The 22359-nt window shown below is 69.6% G+C and overlaps 1 protein-coding gene across 1 annotated transcript in view; it reads right to left on the bottom strand.

The window, feature by feature from the left end:
- Nucleotides 1–43: 43 nt before the first annotated feature.
- NOTCH3 (notch receptor 3) overlaps nt 44–22359 on the bottom strand; it is a gene marked incomplete at its 3' end in the record, with an annotated part of 36335 nt that continues 14019 nt past the window's right edge. The window contains 14 exon segments of the mRNA XM_075725143.1: nt 44–176; nt 1574–1749; nt 6599–6767; nt 7789–7932; nt 7934–7991; nt 9822–10048; nt 11412–11462; nt 11464–11542; nt 11544–11574; nt 13032–13074; nt 13076–13152; nt 17471–17616; nt 19829–20021; nt 21995–22105. Coding sequence (XP_075581258.1) covers nt 44–176; nt 1574–1749; nt 6599–6767; nt 7789–7932; nt 7934–7991; nt 9822–10048; nt 11412–11462; nt 11464–11542; nt 11544–11574; nt 13032–13074; nt 13076–13152; nt 17471–17616; nt 19829–20021; nt 21995–22105 — 1638 coding nt within the window.

Genomic DNA, 22359 nt, shown 5'->3' with positions numbered 1-22359 from the left:
CTGGGGGTCCCTGGGGGTCCCGCGGGGGTCCGGGAGCACGCACCCCGGGTGCCGGGCGGGCAGGAGCAGAGGTAGCGCCCCCCGAGGTCCAGGCAGGTGCCCCCGTTCCGGCAGGGCTGCGACCGGCACCCGTCCACCTCCAGCTGGCACTCGCGGCCCGCGTAGCCCGGCGGGCACTGCGGGGACAGCACCCATGGGTGCTCCAGCGCCCCGCAACGCGCCCAGGCCCCGGGGCACCCCAAAATGGCCAGATGAGCCTCACATGCTGCGGTTGGGTTGGGAGAGCACCCATGGGTGCTCCATCGCCCCCCGGCCACCCACCCAGCCCCAGGGCACCCCGAAACGGCCCAATGAGCCTCACATGCTGCGGTTGGGTTGGGAGAGCACCCATGGGTGCTCCATCACCCCCGCCACCCACCCAGCCCAGGGGCACCCAGGGGCACCCCAAAATGGCCAGATGAGCCTCACATGCTGCGGTTGGGTTGGGAGAGCACCCATGGGTGCTCCATCGCCCCCCGGCCACCCGCCCAGCCCCGGGGCACCCCAAAATGGCCAGATGAGCCTCACATGCTGCTCTTGGGTAGGGACGGCACCCATGGGTGCTCCATCACCCCCCGGCCACCCACCCAGCCCAGGGGCACCCCAAAATGGCCAGATGAGCCTCACATGCTGCGGTTGGGTTGGGAGAGCACCCATGGGTGCTCCATCACCTCCAGGCCACCACCCCAACCCAGGGGCACCCAAGGGCACCCCAAAAAGCTCAGCTGAGCCCCAAATGCAGCGGTTGGGTTGGGAGAGCACCCATGGGTGCTCCGGGGGGGAGGCACCCAGCACCCAAGGGACACCCACCCTGGGGATGATGCCCCCCTCGGTGTCAGGAGGGGCACCCCGGGGTGTCCCCAACACGGGGGGGGTGCCCGGGCACCCCAAAACCAGTCAGCTGAGCCCCAAATGCAGCGGTTGGGTTGGGAGAGCACCCATGGGTGCTCCGGGGGGGAGGCACCCAGCACCCAAGGGACACCCACGCTGGGGGTGGTGACACCCTCGGTGTCAGGACGGGCACCCTGGGGTGTCCCCAACACGGGGGGGGTGCCCGGGCACCCCAAAACCAGTCAGCTGAGCCCCAAATGCAGCGGTTGGGTTGGGAGAGCACCCATGGGTGCTCCGGGGGGGAGGCACCCAGCACCCAAGGGACACCCACGCTGGGGGTGGTGACACCCTCGGTGTCAGGACGGGCACCCTGGGGTGTCCCCAACACGGGGGGGGTGCCCGGGCACCCCAAAACCAGTCAGCTGAGCCCCAAATGCAGCGGTTGGGTTGGGAGAGCACCCATGGGTGCTCCGGGGGGGAGGCACCCAGCACCCAAGGGACACCCACGCTGGGGGTGGTGACACCCTCGGTGTCAGGAGGGGCACCCCGGGGTGTCCCCACCACGAGGGGCGGTGGGCGCCGGCAGCTCGCGCACCCCAGCGCCCATCTCACCACGCAGCCGGCGTGACCACCCCTTGCCCCCCCCCGGCACCCACCGCAGCAGCACCCTTGGGTGCCGCGGGCGCTCACCTGGCACTGGTACGCGGGGGCCGTAGGCGCGGCAGGCGGCGCCGTGCAGGCAGGGGCTGGGCAGGCAGGGGTGGCGGGGGCTCTGGCAGTAGGCGCCGGCGTAGCCGTCCCGGCACAGGCACCGGTGCCCCCCGGCCCCAGCACCCACGCAGCGCCCGCGCCCGTGGCAAACCTGGGCCAGGGGCACCCCTGCGGGCGGGGCCGTCAGCGGGGGCACCCGGGCGCCCGGGGGTCCAGTACCCCAAACTGGGAGCGGGCCCAGGCGTCCGGGTGCCTCTGAACCCTCCCAGTGCTCCCAGTACCCCAAACTGGGAGGGCACCCACGTGTTCAGGCTCCTTAGCCCCCTCCCAGTGCTCCCAGTAACCCAAACTGGGAGGGCACCCACGTGTTCAGGCTCCTTAGCCCCCTCCCAGTGCTCCCAGTAACCCAAACTGGGAGGGCACCCACGTGTTCAGGCTCCTTAGCCCCCTCCCAGTGCTCCCAGTACCCCAAACTGGGAGGGCACCCACTGTTCAACTCCTTAGCCCCCTCCCAGTGCTCCCAGTACCCCAAACTGGGAGCGGGCCCAGGCGTCCGGGTGCCTTTGAACCCTCCCAGTGCTCCCAGTAACCCAAACTGGGAGGGCACCCACGTGTTCAGGCTCCTTAGCCCCCTCCCAGTGCTCCCAGTACCCCCAAACTGGGAGCGGGCCCAGGCGTCCGGGTGCCTCTGAACCCTCCCAGTGCTCCCAGTAACCCAAACTGGGAGCGGGCCCAGGCGTCCGGGTGCCTCTGAACCCTCCCAGTGCTCCCAGTACCCCAAACTGGGAGCGGGCCCAGGCGTCCGGGTGCCTCTGAACCCTCCCAGTGCTCCCAGTACCCCAAACTGGGAGGGCACCCACGTGTTCAGGCTCCTTAGCCCCCTCCCAGTGCTCCCAGTACCCCAAACTGGGAGGGCACCCACGTGTTCAGGCTCCTTAGCCCCCTCCCAGTGCTCCCAGTACCCCAAACTGGGAGCGGGCCCAGGCGTCCGGGTGCCTCTGAACCCTCCCAGTGCTCCCAGTAACCCAAACTGGGAGGGCACCCACGTGTTCAGGCTCCTTAGCCCCCTCCCAGTGCTCCCAGTACCCCAAACTGGGAGGGCACCCACGTGTTCAGGCTCCTTAGCCCCCTCCCAGTGCTCCCAGTACCCCAAACTGGGAGGGCACCCACGTGTTCAGGCTCCTTAGCCCCCTCCCAGTGCTCCCAGTACCCCAAACTGGGAGCGGGCCCAGGCGTCCGGGTGCCTCTGAACCCTCCCAGTGCTCCCAGTAACCCAAACTGGGAGGGCACCCACGTGTTCGGGCTCCTTAGCCCCCTCCCAGTGCTCCCAGTACCCCAAACTGGGAGCGGGCCCAGGCGTCCGGGTGCCTCTGAACCCTCCAGTGCTCCCAGTAACCCAAACTGGGAGCGGGCCCAGGCGTCCGGGTGCCTCTGAACCCTCCCAGTGCTCCCAGTACCCCAAACTGGGAGGGCACCCACGTGTTCAGGCTCCTTAGCCCCCTCCCAGTGCTCCCAGTCCCCAAACTGGGACGGCACCCAGGTGTCTGTGTTCCCAGTCCCCCTAGCACCCCAAACTGGGCGGGCACCCATGCACCCTGGCTCCCAGCCCCCTCCCAGTCCCCCCAGTACCCCAAACTGGGCGGGCACCCATGCACCCAGGCTCCCAGCCCCCTCCCAGTGCTCCCAGTCCCCAAACTGGGCGGGCACCCATGTACCCAGGCTCCCGGCCCCCTCCCAGTGCTCCCAGTCCCAAACTGGGCGGGCACCCATGCACCCAGGCTCCCGGCCCCCTCCCAGTGCTCCCAGTCCCAAACTGGGCGGGCACCCATGCACCCCGGCTCCTGGCCCCCTCCAGTGCTCCCAGTCCCAAACTGGGCGGGCACCCATGCACCCTGGCTCACAGCCCCCTCCCAGTGCTCCCAGTCCCAAACTGGGCGGGCACCCATGCACCCAGGCTCCCAGCCCCCTCCCAGTGCTCCCAGTACCCCAAACTGGGTGGGCACCCATGCACCCTGGCTCCCAGCCCCCTCCCAGTGCTCCCAGTCCCAAACTGGGCGGGCACCCATGCACCCTGGCTCCCAGCCCCCTCCCAGTGCTCCCAGTAACCCAAACTGGGCGGCGCACCCATGCACCCAGGCTCCCGGCCCCCTCCCAGTGCTCCCAGTCCCAAACTGGGCGGGCACCCATGCACCCAGGCTCCCGGCCCCCTCCCAGTGCTCCCAGTCCCAAACTGGGCGGGCACCCATGCACCCCGGCTCCCAGCCCCCTCCCAGTGCTCCCAGTCCCAAACTGGGCAGGCACCCATGCACCCAGGCTCCCGGCCCCCTCCCAGTGCTCCCAGTCCCAAACTGGGCGGGCACCCATGCACCCTGGCTCCCAGCCCCCTCCCAGTGCTCCCAGTCCCAAACTGGGCGGGCACCCATGCACCCAGGCTCCCGGCCCCCTACCAGTGCTCCCAGTAACCCAAACTGGGCAGGCACCCATGCACCCAGGCTCCCGGCCCCCTCCCAGTCCCCCCAGTACCCCAAACTGGGTGGGCACCCATGCACCCAGGCTCCCGGCCCCCTCCCAGTGCTCCCAGTAACCCAAACTGGGCGGGCACCCATGCACCCAGGCTCACAGCCCCCTCCCAGTGCTCCCAGTCCCAAACTGGGCGGGCACCCATGCACCCAGGCTCCCAGCCCCCTCCCAGTGCTCCCAGTACCCCAAACTGGGTGGGCACCCATGCACCCTGGCTCCCAGCCCCCTCCCAGTGCTCCCAGTCCCAAACTGGGCGGGCACCCATGCACCCTGGCTCCCAGCCCCCTCCCAGTGCTCCCAGTAACCCAAACTGGGCGGGCACCCATGCACCCCGGCTCCCGGCCCCCTCCCAGTGCTCCCAGTCCCAAACTGGGCGGGCACCCATGCACCCAGGCTCCCGGCCCCCTCCCAGTGCTCCCAGTCCCAAACTGGGCGGGCACCCATGCACCCCGGCTCCCAGCCCCCTCCCAGTGCTCCCAGTCCCAAACTGGGCGGGCACCCATGCACCCAGGCTCCCGGCCCCCTACCAGTGCTCCCTCCCAGTCCCCCCAATACCCCAAACTGGGCGGGCACCCATGCACCCAGGCTCCCGGCCCCCTCCCAGTGCTCCCAGTCCCAAACTGGGGCGGGCACCCATGCACCCAGGCTCCCGGCCCCCTCCCAGTGCTCCCAGTCCCAAACTGGGTGGGCACCCATGCACCCAGGCTCCCGGCCCCCTCCCAGTGCTCCCAGTCCCAAACTGGGTGGGCACCCATGCACCCTGGCTCCCAGCCCCCTCCCAGTGCTCCCAGTCCCAAACTGGGCGGGCACCCATGTACCCAGGCTCCCAGCCCCCTCCCAGTCCCCCCAGTACCCCAAACTGGGTGGGCACCCATGCACCCAGGCTCCCGGCCCCCTACCAGTGCTCCCAGTAACCCAAACTGGGCAGGCACCCATGCACCCAGGCTCCCGGCCCCCTCCCAGTCCCCCCAGTACCCCAAACTGGGTGGGCACCCATGCACCCAGGCTCCCGGCCCCCTCCCAGTGCTCCCAGTCCCAAACTGGGCGGGCACCCATGCACCCAGGCTCCCAGCCCCCTCCCAGTGCTCCCAGTACCCCAAACTGGGTGGGCACCCATGCACCCTGGCTCCCGGCCCCCTCCCAGTCCCCCCAGTACCCCAAACTGGGTGGGCACCCATGCACCCTGGCTCCCGGCCCCCTCCCAGTCCCCCCAGTACCCCAAACTGGGCGGGCACCCATTCACCCTGGCTCCCAGCCCCCTCCCAGTGCTCCCAGTCCCAAACTGGGCGGGCACCCATGCACCCCGGCTCCTGGCCCCCTCCCAGTGCTCCCAGTCCCAAACTGGGCGGGCACCCATGCACCCAGGCTCCCAGCCCCCTCCCAGTGCTCCCAGTCCAAACTGGGCGGGCACCCATGCACCCCGGCTCCTGGCCCCCTCCCAGTGCTCCAGTCCCAAACTGGGCGGGCACCCATGCACCCAGGCTCCCAGCCCCCTCCCAGTCCCCCCAGTACCCCAAACTGGGTGGGCACCCATGCACCCTGGCTCCCAGCCCCCTCCCAGTGCTCCCAGTAACCCAAACTGGGCAGGCACCCATGCACCCAGGCTCCCGGCCCCCTCCCAGTCCCCCCAGTACCCCAAACTGGGTGGGCACCCATGCACCCAGGCTCCCGGCCCCCTCCCAGTGCTCCCAGTCCCAAACTGGGCGGGCACCCATGCACCCAGGCTCCCAGCCCCCTCCCAGTGCTCCCAGTACCCCAAACTGGGTGGGCACCCATGCACCCTGGCTCCCGGCCCCCTCCCAGTCCCCCCAGTACCCCAAACTGGGTGGGCACCCATGCACCCTGGCTCCCGGCCCCCTCCCAGTCCCCCCAGTACCCCAAACTGGGCGGGCACCCATTCACCCTGGCTCCCAGCCCCCTCCCAGTGCTCCCAGTCCCAAACTGGGCGGGCACCCATGCACCCCGGCTCCTGGCCCCCTCCCAGTGCTCCCAGTCCCAAACTGGGCGGGCACCCATGCACCCTGGCTCCCAGCCCCCTCCCAGTGCTCCCAGTCCCAAACTGGGCGGGCACCCATGCACCCCGGCTCCTGGCCCCCTCCCAGTGCTCCCAGTCCCAAACTGGGCGGGCACCCATGCACCCAGGCTCCCAGCCCCCTCCCAGTCCCCCCAGTACCCCAAACTGGGTGGGCACCCATGCACCCCGGCTCCCAGCCCCCTCCCAGTGCTCCCAGTCCCAAACTGGGCGGGCACCCATGCACCCCGGCTCCCGGCCCCCTCCCAGTGCTCCCAGTCCCAAACTGGGCGGGGCACCCATGCACCCAGGCTCCCAGCCCCCTCCCAGTCCCCCCAGTACCCCAAACTGGGTGGGCACCCATGCACCCTGGCTCCCAGCCCCCTCCCAGTGCTCCCAGTCCCAAACTGGGCGGGCACCCATGCACCCAGGCTCCCAGCCCCCTCCCAGTGCTCCCAGTCCCAAACTGGGTGGGTGGGTGCTGACCTCTGAGGGCGGCCACGGCGGCACAGGTGAGGTTGGGGAGCAGGCAGGCGCTGCCCGCGGTGCCCACGGTGCCCACGGTGCCCACGGCGCCCACGGCGCCCGCGGTGCCCCCCTGCCTGCAGCGCCCACCCGGCTCGCAGGGTGCCCCCCCGCACAGCTCCAGCGGCGTCTGCGGGGTCAGGGTGGGGGTCAGGGTGGGGGTCAGGGAGGGGGACACCTTTGGGTGGCATGGGGGGCGGTGGGAGGGGGCTAAGGGACAGGGTTTGGGGTGCCCAGTGGTGGGTGATGGGGCACCCAGCTTATGGGGAGGGGGGGGTTGGGGAGTGGGGAATGGGGGGGTGAGGGTGGGGGGGCAGCATGGGGGGCACCTATGGGTGGCATGGGGGTGGGAGGGGGCTCAGGGACAGGGTTTGGGGGGCTTGGGGTGCCCAGTGGTGGGTGCTGGGGCACCCAGAGCACCCAGCTCATGGGGAGGGTGGGCTTGGGGAGTGGGGAAGGGGAGTCAGGGTGGGGGTCAGGGTGGGGGAGCACCCGGGGGGCACCTATGGGTGTCATGGGGGGGGGGTGCCTCAGGAACAGACATTGGGGGAGTTGGGGTGCCCAGTGGTGGGTGCTGGGGCACCCAGTTGTGGGGCACCGGGGAGGGGGGGCTTGGGGAGTGGGGAAGGGGAGTCAGGGTGGGGGTCAGGGTGGGGGAGCACCCGGGGGGCACCTATGGGTGTCATGGGGGGCAGGTGAGACCCTCAGGAACAGACATTGGGGGAGTCGGGGTGCCCAGTGGTGGGTGCTGGGGCACCCAGTTGTGGGGCAGTGGGGAGGGTGGGCTTGTGGAGCGGGGAGGGGGCTCAGGGTGGGGGGCACCCAGGGGGGCACCCAGGGGGGCACCTATGGGTGTCATGGGGGGTGGGTGAGACCCTCAGGAACAGGGTTTGGGGGGGCTTGGGGTGCCCAGTGGTGGGTGCTGGGGCACCCAGAGCACCAGCTCATGGGGAGGGGGGGCTTGGGGAGTGGGGAAGGGGAGTCAGGGTGGGGGTCAGGGTGGGGAGCACCCGGGGGGCACCTATGGGTGTCATGGGGGGCAGGTGAGACCCTCAGGAACAGACATTGGGGGAGTTGGGGTGCCCAGTGGTGGGTGCTGGGGCACCCAGTTGTGGGGCACCGGGGAGGGGGTCAGGGTGGGCGCCCCTCACCTGGCAGCGGGTGCCGGCGAAGCCGGGCGGGCACAGGCAGCGGTAGGTGTCCCCGGCGGCCACGCAGGTGCCGCCGCGCAGGCAGGGCCGCCCCCGGCACCCGTCCGCCGGGTGCTGGCAGTGGGCGCCCGTGAAGCCGGGGCGGGCAGCGGCACGTGAAGGAGGCGACGCCGTCCACGCAGGTGCCCCCGTTGAAGCAGGAGCTGTTGGGGGGGGGGGGGGACAGGGGGTCAGCACCCATGGGTGCCCCCGCTGGCACCCTTGGGTGCTGTGGGGTGGGCTGCAGAAGGGAGTTATGGGGGTTCCAGGGGCACCCATGGGTGCTGGTGGGCTGGAGAAGGGAGTTACGGGGGTTCCAGGGGCACCCATGGGTGCTGTGGGTTGGAGAAGGGAGTTATGGGGGTTCCAGGGGCACCCATGGGTGCTGGTGGTTTGGAGAAGGGAGTTATGGGGGTTCCAGGGGCACCCATGGGTGCTGTGGGTTAGAGAAGGGAGTTATGGGGTTTCCGGGGGCACCCATGGGTGCTGGTACCTGCAGGTGCACTTGGGGACATTGTAGGAGAAGGGGGAGACCTGGGGCCACCCAAGGCCACCCAGGACCACCCAAGGGTGCTGACACCTTCATACGCTACTGGGGACATCGCATGGGCATGGGGCCACCTGGGGCCACCCAGGACCACCTGAGGGTGCCGAGACCTCCGGGTGCTGATGGGGAATCTCACATGGCCATGGGGAGTCTTGGGGCCACCAGGGACCACCCAAGGCCACCTGGGACCACCCAAGGGTGCTGACACCTCTGGGTGCAGGTGGGGAACCTCACATGGGCATGGGGAGACCTGGGGCCACCCGGGACCACCCAAGGGTGCCAAGAGCTCTGGGTGCTGATGGGGAACCTCACATGGGCACGGGGAGACCTGGGGCCACCCAAGGGTGCTGACACCTCCAGATGCTGATGGAGAACCTCACATGGGCACGGGGAGACCTGGGGCCACCTGGAGCCACCCAAGGCCACCCAAGGGTGCTGACACCTCCAGGTGCAGATGGGGAACCTCACATGGGCATGGGGAGTCTTGGGGCCACCCAAGGGTGCTGACACCTTCATACGCTACTGGGGACATTGCATGGGCATGGGGAGACCTGGGGCCACCCGGGACCACCCGAGGGTGCCAAGAGCTCTGGGTGCTGATGGGGAACCTCACATGGGCACGGGGAGACCTGGGGCCACCCAAGGGTGCTGACACCTCCAGATGCTGATGGGGAACCTCACATGGGCACGGGGAGACCTGGGGCCACCCAAGGGTGCTGACACCTCCAGATGCTGATGGGGAACCTCACATGGGCACGGGGAGACCTGGGGCCACCCAAGGGTGCTGACACCTCCAGATGCTGATGGGGAACCTCACATGGGCACGGGGAGACCTGGGGCCACCCAGGACCACCCAAGGGTGCCAACAGCTCCAGGTGCCGATAAGGACCTCACATGGGCATGGGGAGTCCTGGGGCCACCAGGGACCACCCAAGGCCACCTGGGACCACCCAAGGGTGCTGACAGCTCCAGCTGCTGATGGGGACCTCACTTGGGCATGGGGAGTCTTGGGGCCACCCAAGGGTGCTGACACCTTCATACGCTACTGGGGACATTGCATGGGCATGGGGAGACCTGGGGCCACCCGGGACCACCCAAGGGTGCCAAGAGCTCTGGGTGCTGATGGGGAACCTCACATGGGCACGGGGAGACCTGGGGCCACCCAAGGGTGCTGACACCTCCAGATGCTGATGGAGAACCTCACTTGGGCATGGGGAGACCTGGGGCCACCTGGAGCCACCCAAGGCCACCCAAGGGTGCTGACACCTCCAGATGCTGATGGGGAACCTCACATGGGCATGGGGAGACCTGGGGCCACCTGGAGCCACCCAAGGCCACCCAAGGGTGCTGACACCTCCAGGTGCTGATGGGGAACCCCACATGGGCACGGGGAGACCCGGGCCCACCCGAGGGTGCCGAGAGCTGCGGGGGCGGGGGCGGGTGGCACCTGTGGGTGCAGTCGGGCACGTTGTGCTGGCAGAGGCGGCCGGTCCAGCCGGCGGCGCAGGCGCAGGTGAAGCTGTTGACGTGGTCGGCGCAGGTGCCGCCGTTGCGGCAGGGCCGGCTCCGGCACTCGTCCTCCTCGGCGTCGCAGCGGGGGCCCCCGAAGCCGGGGGGGCAGGCGCAGGAGAAGGTCCCCACCCCGTCCCGGCAGGTGCCCCCGTTCAGGCAGGGCTCTGGGGGGGCACGGGGCAGGGGTCACCTCCCCTCCCCCCCCCCGCTCACAGGCCCCCTGGGGTCCCCAAGTCCCTCGGTGTCCTGGTGACCCCCAGGTCCCCAAACCCCCCCGAGGGTCCCTGCTCCCCCTGGGGTCCCCAAAGCCCCCCAGTGTCCCCAGAGCCCCCCCCCAGTGTCCCCTGTCCCCCCCAGCATCCCCCAGTGTCCCCAGAGCCCCCCCAGTGTCCCCAAAGCCCCCCAGTGTCCCCAGTCCCCCCAGTCCCCCCAGAGCCCCCCCAGTGTCCCCAGAGCCCCCCCAGCATCCCCAAAGCCCCCCAGTGTCCCTTGGTCCCCCCAGTGTCACCAGTACCCCCAGTGTCCCCAGAGCCCCCCCAGTGTCCCCTGTCCCCCCCAGCATCCCCCAGTGTCCACAGAGCCCCCCCAGTGTCCCCAAAGCCCCCCAGTGTCCCCAGAGCCCCCTCAGTGTCCCCAAAGCCCCCCAGTGTCCCCAGAGCCCCCCCAGCATCCCCAAAGCCCCCCAGTGTTCCCAGAGCCCCCCCAGTGTCCCCAGTCCCCCCAGTGTCCCCAGAGCCCCCCCAGCATCCCCAAAGCCCCCCAGTGTCCCTTGGTCCCCCCAGTGTCACCAGTACCCCCAGTGTCCCCAGAGCCCCCCCAGTGTCCCCTGTCCCCCCCAGCATCCCCCAGTGTCCCCAGAGCCCCCCCCCAGTGTCCCCAAAGCCCCCCCAGCATCCCCCAGTGTCCCCAGAGCCCCCCCCAGTGTCCCTTGGTCCCCCCAGTGTCCCCAGTCCCCCCATGTCCCAAGAGCCCCCCCAGTGTCCCCAGCCCGCCCGTGTCCCCAGAGCCCCCCAACACCCCTGTCCCCTCTGTGTCCCAGTGCCCCCAGTGCCCCCCCAGTGTCCCCAGAGCCCCCTCCCAGTGTCCCCAGAGCCCCCCCCATGTCCCCAGAGCCCCCCAACACCCCTGTCCCCTCTGTGTCCCAGTGCCCCCAGTGCCCCCCGTGTCCCCAGAGCCCCCCCGGTGTCCCCAGAGCCCCCCAACACCCCTGTCCCCTCTGTGTCCCAGTGCCCCCAGTGCCCCCCGTGTCCCCAGAGCCCCCCCGGTGTCCCCAGAGCCCCCCAACATCCCTGTCCCCTCTGTGTCGCAGTGCCCCCCGTGTCCGCAGAGCCCCCCCCGTGTCCCCAGAGCCCCCCAACAGCCCTGTCCCCTCTGTGTCCCAGTGCCCCCCGTGTCCGCAGAGCCCCCCCCGTGTCCCCAGAGCCCCCCAACACCCCTGTCCCCTCTGTGTCCCCAGTGCCCCCCCAGTGTCCCCAGCCCCCCCCCGTGTCCCCAGAGCCCCCCAGCAGCGCTGTCCCGCCCCCGCCCCTCACCGGGGGTGGCAGTCATCGAGGTCGTGCTGGCAGGTGCCCCCCCCCGTAGCCGCGGGGGCAGAGGCACCCGAAGGTGCCGGGCTGGTTGGCGCAGACCCCCCCCGTGCAGGCAGGGGCTCTGCCCGCACTCGTCCACGTCCTCCTGGCAGCGCTCGCCTGCGGGGGGGGCACGGTGGGGGGTCAGGGGGCTTGGGGGGGGTCAGGGTGGGGGTCAGGGTGCCCGGGGGGGGGGTCAGGGGGCTTGGGGGATCAGGGCAGGGGTCAGGGTGCCCGGGGGGGGGGGGTCAGGGTGCCTGGGGTGGGGGGTCAGGGGGCTTGGGGGGGTCAGGGTGCCCAGGGGGGGTCAGGGTGCCCAGGGTGGGGGTCAGGGGGCTTGGGGGGGGGGTCAGGGTGCCTGGGGTGGGGGTCAGGGGGCTTGGGGGGGTCAGGGTGCCCGGGGGGGGGGGGATCAGGGCGGGGGTCAGGGTGCCTGGGGGGGTTCAGGGTGGGGGTCAGGGTGCCTGGGGTGGGGGGTCAGGGGGCTTGGGGGGGGTCAGGGCAGGGGTCAGGGTGCCCGGGGGGGGGTCAGGGTGCCTGGGGTGGGGGTCAGGGGGCTTGGGGGATCAGGGCAGGGGTCAGGGTGCCCAGGGGGGGTGTCAGGGTGCCTGGGGTGGGGGGTCAGGGGGCTTGAGGGGGTCAGGGTGCCCGGCGGGGGGGAATCAGGACGGGGGGTCAGGGTGCCTGGGGGGGTTCAGGGTGGGGGGTCAGGTGCCTGGGGTGGGGGGTCAGGGGGCTTGGGGGGGTTCAGGGTGGGGGTCAGGGTGCCCAGGGTGGGGGGTCAGGGGGCTTGGGGGGGGTCAGGGGGCTTGGGGGATCAGGGCAGGGGTCAGGGTGCCCGGGGGGGGGGGGTCAGGGTGCCTGGGGTGGGGGTCAGGGGGCTTGGGGGATCAGGGCAGGGGTCAGGGTGCCCGGGGGGGGGGGGGGGTCAGGGTGCCTGGGGGGGTTCAGGGTGGGGGTCAGGGTGCCTGGGGTGGGGGTCAGGGGGCTTGGGGGGGTCAGGGGGCTTGGGGGGGGTCAGGGCAGGGGTCAGGGTGCCCGGGGGGGGGTCAGGGTGCCTGGGGTGGGGGTCAGGGGGCTTGGGGGATCAGGGCAGGGGTCAGGGTGCCCGGGGGGGGGGGGGTCAGGGTCGCCTGGGGGGGTTCAGGGTGGGGGTCAGGGTGCCCAGGGTGGGGGGTCAGGGGGCTTGGGGGGGTCAGGGGGCTTGGGGGATCAGGGCAGGGGTCAGGGTGCCTGGGGGGTCAGGGTGGGGGTCAGGGTGCCCGGGGGGGGGGGGGGTCAGGGCAGGGGTCAGGGTGCCCGGGGGGGGGGGGATCAGGGCAGGGGTCAGGGTGCCTGGGGGGGTTCAGGGTGGGGGTCAGGGTGCCCAGGGTGGGGGTCAGGGGGCCCAGGGTAGGGGGTCAGGGGGCTTGGGGAGGGGTCAGGGTGCCTGGGGGGGGGTCAGGGGGCTTGGGGCAGGGTGCTCAATGGGGTCAGGGTGCCCAGGGGTGCCAGGGGGTGACCCAAGGGTGCCCAGGAGCGCCAGAGGGGCCCCAGGGGTGCCAGGGGGGCCGCGGGGCACCCCGGGGTGCGGGTACCTTGCCAGCCGGGGGGGGCAGCGGCAGGTGAAGCCCCCGTAGTCGGGGGTGGGGACGCAGCTGCCGCCGTTGACGCAGGGGTTGGGGGAGCAGGGGGCCAGCGTCACCTCGCACGCCCGCCCTGCGCCCGGGGACAGCGTCAGGCACCCACCAGCGCATGGCCACCACCGGGTGCCCGGCATGGCGGCACCCTTGGGCACATGGCCACCACTGGGTGCCCGGCATGGCGGCACCCTTGGGCACATGGCCACCACTGGGTGCCCGGCATGGTGGCACCCATGGGGACGTGGACACCACAGGGAACCCGGCATGGCAGCACCCTTGGGCACATGGCCACCACTGGGTGCCCGGCATGGCAGCACCCTTGGGCACATGGCCACCACCGGGTGCCCGGCATGGCAACACCCTTGGGCACATGGCCACCACTGGGTGCCCGGCATGGTGGCACCCATGGGGACGTGGACACCATGGGGAACCCGGCATGGCGGCACCCATGGGGACATGGACACCACCGGGTGCCCGTCATGGCAGCACCCTTGGGCACATGGCCACCACCGGGTGCCCGGCATGGCAACACCCTTGGGCACATGGCCACCACTGGGTGCCCGGCATGGTGGCACCCATGGGGACGTGGACACCATGGGGAACCCGGCATGGTGGCACCCATGGGGACATGGCCGCCACTGGGTGCCCGTCATGGCAGCACCCTTGAGCACATGGCCACCACCGGGTGCCCGGCATGGCAACACCCTTGGGCACATGGCCACCACTGGGTGCCCGGCATGGTGGCACCCATGGGGACGTGGACACCACAGGGAACCCGGCATGGCGGCACCCATGGGGTCATGGACACCATGGGGAACCCGGCATGGCGGCACCCATGGGGACATGGCCACCACTGGGTGCCCAGCATGGCAGCACCCTTGGGGACACGGCCACCATGTGGAACCCGGCATGGTGGCACCCATGGGGACATGGCCACCACCGGGTGCCCAGCATGGCGGCACCCATGGGGTCATGGACACCATGGGGAACCCGGCATGGCGGCACCCATGGGGACATGGACACCACTGGGTGCCCGTCATGGCAGCACCCTTGGGGACACGGCCACCATGTGGAACCCGGCATGGTGGCACCCATGGGGACATGGCCACCACCGGGTGCCCAGCATGGCAGCACCCATGGGACATGGCCACCATGGGGAACCTGGCATGGTGGCACCCATGGGGACATGGCCACCATGGGGAACGCAGCATAGTGGCACCCATCAGAGAACCCAGCGTGGTGGCACCCATCAGGACACCCAGTATGGTGGCAGCCATCAGGGAACCGAGCATAGTGGCACCCATCAGGACACCACCACCACCGAGCACCCGGCACGGACACCACCACCACCGAGTACCCGGCACGGTGGCACCCATCAGGGCATGGCCATCATGGGGGCACCCAGCGTGGTGGCACCCATCAGGGCATGGCCATCATGGGGGGGACCCAGCGTGGTGGCACCCATCAGAGCATGGCCATCATGGGGGCACCCAGCGTGGTGGCACCCATCAGGGCATGGCCATCATGGGGGCACCCAGCGTGGTGGCACCCATCAGGGCATGGCCATCATGGGGGCATCCAGCGTGGTGGCACCCATCAGGGCATGGCCATCATGGGGGCATCCAGCGTGGTGGCACCCATCAGGGCATGGCCATCATGGGGGGGACCCAGCGTGGTGGCACCCATCAGGGCATGGCCATCATGGGGGGCACCCAGCGTGGTGGCACCCATCAGGGCATGGCCATCATGGGGGCATCCAGCGTGGTGGCACCCATCAGGGCATGGCCATCATGGGGGCACCCAGCGTGGTGGCACCCATCAGGGCATGGCCATCATGGGGGCATCCAGCGTGGTGGCACCCATCAGGGCATGGCCATCATGGGGGGGACCCAGCGTGGTGGCACCCATCAGGGCATGGCCATCATGGGGGGCACCCAGCGTGGTGGCACCCATCAGGGCATGGCCATCATGGGGGCATCCAGCGTGGTGGCACCCATCAGGGCATGGCCATCATGGGGGCATCCAGCGTGGTGGCACCCATCAGGGCATGGCCATCATGGGGGGCACCCAGCGTGGTGGCACCCATCAGGGAACCGAGCGTGGTGGCACCCATCAGGACACCACCACCACCCCCCAACACCCAGCATGGTGGCACCCATGGGCATGGCCACCACTGGATGTCTGACATGGTGGCACCCATCAGGGCATGGGACAAAGCCACCAGGTATGCAGCCCCCACCCATGGTGACACTCAGCACCCATGGGTGCCCACCTGTGAAGGGCAGGGTGCAGAGGTGTCCCCCCACCCCGGACCGCCCCCCCAGCACCCATGGGTGCCCACCTGTGAAGGGCAGGGCGCAGAGGTGTCCCCCTATCCCGGACCGCCCCCCCCAGCACCCATGGGTGCCCACCTGTGAAGGGCAGGGCGCAGAGGTGTCCCCCCACCCCGGACCGCCCCCCCCAGCACCCATGGGTGCCCACCTGTGAAGGGCAGGGCGCAGAGGTGTCCCCCTATCCCGGACCGCCCCCCCCAGCACCCATGGGTGCCCACCTGTGAAGGGCAGGGCGCAGAGGTGTCCCCCCACCCCGGACCGCCCCCCAGCACCCATGGGTGCCCACCTGTGAAGGGCAGGGCGCAGAGGTGTCCCCCCACCCCGGACCGCCCCCCAGCACCCATGGGTGCCCACCTGTGAAGGGCAGGGCGCAGAGGCAGCGGTAGGTGCCAGCGCCGTCCAGGCAGGTGCCCCCGTGGTGGCACGGCCCCGAGGCGCACTCGTCCACCTCCGCCTGGCACTGGGCTCCTGGGGGGGGGACACACACGTGTCACCCTGGGGGCACGGGGACAGTGGGGGACGTGGGGACAGCGGGGGACATGGGGACAGTGGGGGACATGGGCATGGTGGGGACGGGGGTGGCATGGGCATGGTGGGGACATGGGGACAGTGGGGGACATGAGCGTGGTGGGGACAGCGGGGGACATGGGGACATGGGGACAGTGGGGGACATGAGCGTGGTGGGGACAGTGGGGGACATGGGGACATGGGCATGGTGGGACATGGGGACATGGGGGGACATGGGGACAGTGGGGGACATGGAGACAGAGGGTGGCATGTGCACGGTGGGGACATGGGGACGGTGGGGACACGGGGACACGGGGGGACATGGGGACAGAAGGTGGCATGGCCTCGGTGGGGACATGGGGAGAGCAGAGGACATGGGGATGGTGGGGACAGGGGGACAGTGGGGACATGGGGATGGTGGCATGGCCATGGGGGGGGACATGGGGCTGGCAGGGGACACGGGCACGGTGGAGGGGCTGGCTGGGTCCCCAGGGTGGGCTGGGGGTCTCCCAGGGTGTCCCCAGGTTGGGCAGAGGGTCCCCAGGGTGGGCAGGGGGTCCCCAAGGGGTCCCCAGGGTGGGCTGGGGTCCCCAGAATGTCCCCAAGGTGTCCCCAGGGTGGGCAGAGGGTCCCCAGGGTGGGCAGGGGGTCCCCAAGGGGTCCCCGGAGGGGGCAGAGGGTCCCCAGGGGGTCCCCAGGGTGGTGGGGGTGTCCCCAGGGTGGGCAGACAGTCCCCAGGGTGTCCCCAGGGTGGGCAGGGGGTCCCCAAGGGGTCCCCAGGGTGGGCTGGGGTCCCCAGAATGTCCCCAAGGTGTCCCCAGGGTGGGCAGAGGGTCCCCAGGGTGGGCAGGGGGTCCCCAAGGGGCACCCGGAGGGGGCAGAGGGTCCCCAGGGGGTCCCCAGGGTGGTGAGGGTGTCCCCAGGGTGGGCAGACGGTCCCCAGGGTGTCCCCAGGGTGAGCAGGGGGTCCCCAAGGGGTCCCCAGGGTGGGCTGGGGTCCCCAGAATGTCCCCAGGGTGGGCAGGGGGTCCCCAGAGTGTTCCCAGGGCGGGCAGGGGGTCCCCAGGGGGTTCCCAGGGTGGGTGGGCAGGGGGTCCCCAGGTCGGGCAGGGGGTCCCCAGGATGTCCCCAGGGTGGGCAGGGTGTCCCCAGGGTGTCCCCAGGTTGGGCAGGGTGTCCCCAGGGTGGGCAGGGGGTCCCCAGGGGGTCCCCAGGTCAGGCAGGGGGTCCCCAGGGGGTTCCCAGGGTGGGTGGGCAGGGGGTCCCCAGGTCGGGCAGGGGGTCCCCAGGGTGTCCCCAGGTTGGGCAGGGTGTCCCCAGGGTGTCCCCAGGTCAGGCAGGGTGTCCCCAGGGTGGGCAGGGGGTCCCCAGGGTGTCCCCAGGGCAGGCAGGGGGTCCCCAGGGCAGGCAGGGGGTCCCCAGGGTGTCCCCAGGGCGGGCAGGGGGTCCCCAGGTCGGGCAGGGGGTCCCCAGGGGGTCCCCAGGTCAGGCAGGGGGTCCCCAGGGTGTCCCCAGGTTGGGCAGGGGGTCCCCAGGGTGTCCCCGGGGCCGTACCCCAGTATCCCGGGCGGCAGGCGCAGCGGTACCCCCCACCCAGGGGGGTGCAGGTGCCCCCGTGGCGGCAGGGCCGGGTGGCACAGGGGTCCTCCCTGCGGGCGCACGTGGGGCCCCCCCAGCCCGCCTGGCACTCGCAGGTGAACCTGTTGGCGGGGGCACGCGTGGGTGCTGGGCGCCCAAGGGTGCCCCCAGCCAGCCACCCCCCCCCTCCAAAGGCACCCCCGTGGGCACCCGTGGGTGTCTCCCTTGGCACCCCCCAAGTGCTCACGGGCACCCGCACGTGCCCCCTGCCACCCCCAAGGGCACCCCCCCAGCACCCAGGGGCACCCCACGAGTCTCCATCAGCACCCATCAGCACCCACATGAGCACCCGTGGGCACCCCCCCACCTCAGGCACCCATAGGCACCCCCATGCACCCCTGGACAACCCCCAGGCACCCATGGACAACCTCAGGCACCCCCCCCCCATGCACCCATGGACACCCTTGGGCTCCCACCCAGGCACCTGTCAGCACCCAGGGCCTCTCTCAGACACCCCTGAACCCCCCACCGGGCACCCTTGGGCACCCTCAGGTGCTCCCTACGCACCCAAGGCCACCCATGGGCAACCTCATGCACCCCCATGGGCACCCATCAGCACCCAGGGGCTCTCTCAGACTCCCCTGAACTCCCCACTGGGCTCCCATGGACACCCTTGGGCACCCATGGGCACCCAGGGCACCCATCAGCACCCAGAGCCTCTCAGACACCCCTGGACCCCCCAACCAGGCACCCATGGGCACCCTCAGGTGCTCCCTACGCACCCAAGGCCACCCATCAGCACCCATGGGCAACCTCATGCACCCCCATGGGCACCCATCAGCACCCTGGGCCTCTCTCAGACACCCCTGGACCCCCCACCGGGCACCCTTGGGCACCCCGTGGGCACCCAATGCACCCATCAGCACCCAGGGCCTCTCAGACACCCCAGAACCCCCCACTGGGCACACATGGGCACCCTCAGGTGCTCCCTACGCACCCAAGGCCACCCATGGGCAACCTCATGCACCCCCATGGGCACCCATCAGCACCCAGGGCCTCTCTCAGACACCCCTGAACCCCCCACTGGGCACCCACGGACACCCTTGGGCACCCCATGGGCACCCAGGGCACCCATCAGCACCCAGAGCCTCTCAGACACCCCTGGACCCCCCAACCAGGCACCCATGGGCACCCTCAGGTGCTCCCTACGCACCCAAGGCCACCCATGGGCAACCTCATGCACCCCCATGGGCACCCATCAGCACCCATGGGCAACCTCATGCACCCCCATGGGCACCCATCAGCACCCAGGGGCTCTCTCAGACTCCCCTGAACTCCCCACTGGGCTCCCATGGACACCCTTGGGCACCCATGGGCACCCAGGGCACCCATCAGCACCCAGAGCCTCTCAGACACCCCTGGACCCCCCAACCAGGCACCCATGGGCACCCTCAGGTGCTCCCTACGCACCCAAGGCCACCCATGGGCAACCTCATGCACCCCCATGGGCACCCATCAGCACCCATGGGCAACCTCATGCACCCCCATGGGCACCCATCAGCACCCAGGGGCTCTCTCAGACTCCCCTGAACTCCCCACTGGGCTCCCATGGACACCCTTGGGCACCCATGGGCACCCAGGGCACCCATCAGCACCCAGAGCCTCTCAGACACCCCTGGACCCCCCAACCAGGCACCCATGGGCACCCTCAGGTGCTCCCTATGCACCCAAGGCCACCCATGGGCAACCTCATGCACCCCCATGGGCACCCATCAGCACCCAGGGGCTCTCTCAGACTCCCCTGGACCCCCCACCGGGCACCCTTGGGCACCCCGTGGGCACCCAATGCACCCATCAGCACCCAGGGCCTCTCAGACACCCCTGAACCCCCCACCGGGCACCCATGGGCACCCTCAGGTGCTCCCTACGCACCCAAGGCCACCCATCAGCACCCATGGGCAACCTCATGCACCCCCATGGGCACCCATCAGCACCCTGGGCCTCTCTCAGACACCCCTGGACCCCCCACCGGGCACCCTTGGGCACCCCGTGGGCACCCAATGCACCCATCAGCACCCAGGGCCTCTCAGACACCCCTGAACCCCCCACCGGGCACACATGGGCACCCTCAGGTGCTCCCTACGCACCCAAGGCCACCCATGGGCAACCTCATGCACCCCCATGGGCACCCATCAGCACCCGTCAGCACCCAGGGCCTCTCAGACACCCCTGGACCCCCCACTGGGCACCCTCGGGTGCTCCCCCCAGCCACCCCCAGCCACCCCCCACCCCTTCCCACCCCCCCCCTCCCAACGGCACCCGGCGGGCCCTCACCCGTCCCCGTGGTCGCGGCAGGTGCCGTGGGCGCAGGGGCTGCTGCGGCAGGCGCGGGTGCTGGGGCGGCACTGGGTGTCGCGGGTGCCGGGCGGGCAGAGGCAGGTGAAGCCGTTGGCGCCGTCCACGCAGGTGCCACCCTCGTGGCAGGGGTTGGAGGCGCATTCGTTGATCTCCACGTTGCAGCGGGACCCTGGGGGGGGGCGGGGCATGGCGGGTGTCGGCGGGGGCACCCTGGTGAGCACCCACCTGGAGGTCCCCACGGAGGTAGTCAACGTGGGCACCCAAGAGGGGCAAACAGCATTGGGTGATCGACAGGAGCACCCAACATGGATAATCAATGGGGCACCCAACACGGGCACCCAACATGGATAATCAATGGGGCACCCAACACGGGCACCCAACATGGATAATCAATGGGACACCCAATGTGGACACCCAACATGGATAATCAATGGGACACCCAATGTGGACACCCAACATGGATAATCAATGGGGCACCCAACACGGGCACCCAACATGGATAATCAATGGGGCACCCAACACGGGCACCCAACATGGATAATCAATGGGGCACCCAACACGGGCACCCAACATGGATAATCAATGGGGCACCCAACACGGGCACCCAACATGGATAATCAATGGGGCACCCAACACGGGCACCCAACATGGATAATCAATGGGGCACCCAACACGGGCACCCAACATGGATAATCAATGGGGCACCCAACACGGGCACCCAACATGGATAATCAATGGGGCACCCAACACGGGCACCCAACATGGATAATCAATGGGGCACCCAACACGGGCACCCAACATGGATAATCAATGGGGCACCCAACACGGGCACCCAACATGGATAATCAATGGGGCACCCAACACGGGCACCCAACATGGATAATCAATGGGGCACCCAACACGGGCACCCAACATGGATAATCAATGGGGCACCCAACACGGGCACCCAACATGGATAATCAATGGGGCACCCAACACGGGCACCCAACATGGATAATCAATGGGACACCCAATGTGGACACCCAACATGGATAATCAATGGGGCACCCAACACGGGCACCCAACATGGATAATCAATGGGGCACCCAACACGGGCACCCAACATGGATAATCAATGGGGCACCCAACACGGGCACCCAACATGGATAATCAATGGGACACCCAATGTGGACACCCAACATGGATAATCAATGGGACACCCAACACGGGCACCCAACATGGATAATCAATGGGGCACCCAACACGGGCACCCAACATGGATAATCAATGGGGCACCCAACACGGGCACCCAACATGGATAATCAATGGGGCACCCAACACGGGCACCCAACATGGATAATCAATGGGGCACCCAACACGGGCACCCAACATGGATAATCAATGGGGCACCCAACACGGGCACCCAACATGGATAATCAATGGGGCACCCAACACGGGCACCCAACATGGATAATCAATGGGGCACCCAACACGGGCACCCAACATGGATAATCAATGGGGCACCCAACACGGGCACCCAACATGGATAATCAATGGGGCACCCAACACGGGCACCCAACATGGATAATCAATGGGACACCCAATGTGGACACCCAACATGGATAATCAATGGGGCACCCAACACGGGCACCCAACATGGATAATCAATGGGGCACCCAACACGGGCACCCAACATGGATAATCAATGGGGCACCCAACACGGGCACCCAACATGGATAATCAATGGGACACCCAATGTGGACACCCAACATGGATAATCAATGGGACACCCAACACGGGCACCCAACATGGATAATCAATGGGGCACCCAACACGGGCACCCAACATGGATAATCAATGGGGCACCCAACACGGGCACCCAACATGGATAATCAATGGGGCACCCAACACGGGCACCCAACATGGATAATCAATGGGGCACCCAATGTGGACACCCAACATGGATAATCAATGGGGCACCCAATGTGGACACCCAACATGGATAATCCATGGGGCACCCAACACGGGCACCCAACATGGGCACCCAGTGGGCACCAAGACCCCCCAGCACCCATGGGAGCACCCAGTGGGCACCAAGACCCCCCAGCACCCATGGGAGCACCCAGTGGGCACCAAGACCCCCCAGCACCCATGGGCACCCACCTGTGAAGCCGGGCTGGCAGACGCAGTCGTAGCGGCCGATGCCGTCCTGGCAGACGCCGTGGACGCAGGGGTCGCTGGCGCAGTCGTCGGGGTTCACCTCGCAGTTGACCCCTGGCACCCAAGGGTGGCCGGACCTCAGCACCCACCCCATGACCGGGTGGGGGCACCCAAGGGTGCAGAGCACCCCACGGACCCGTTCCTGGCCCAGGCTCAGATGGGGGGGTGGTGGCACCCAGTGACCACCCCATGGTGTCGACCACCCCATGCCCTGATGGGACCCAACGCCGTGCCCAGCACCCACCCCATGCCAAGCACCCACCCCATGTCCAGGTGGGACCCAATACCACGTCCATCAACCACCCCTT

This window comes from Pelecanus crispus, chromosome 27, assembly GCF_030463565.1.
Source record: "Pelecanus crispus isolate bPelCri1 chromosome 27, bPelCri1.pri, whole genome shotgun sequence".
Lineage (NCBI taxonomy): Eukaryota > Metazoa > Chordata > Aves > Pelecaniformes > Pelecanidae > Pelecanus > Pelecanus crispus.
The sequence above is the reverse complement of the archived record's forward strand: the minus strand, read 5'-3'. Positions and strand labels throughout refer to the sequence as shown.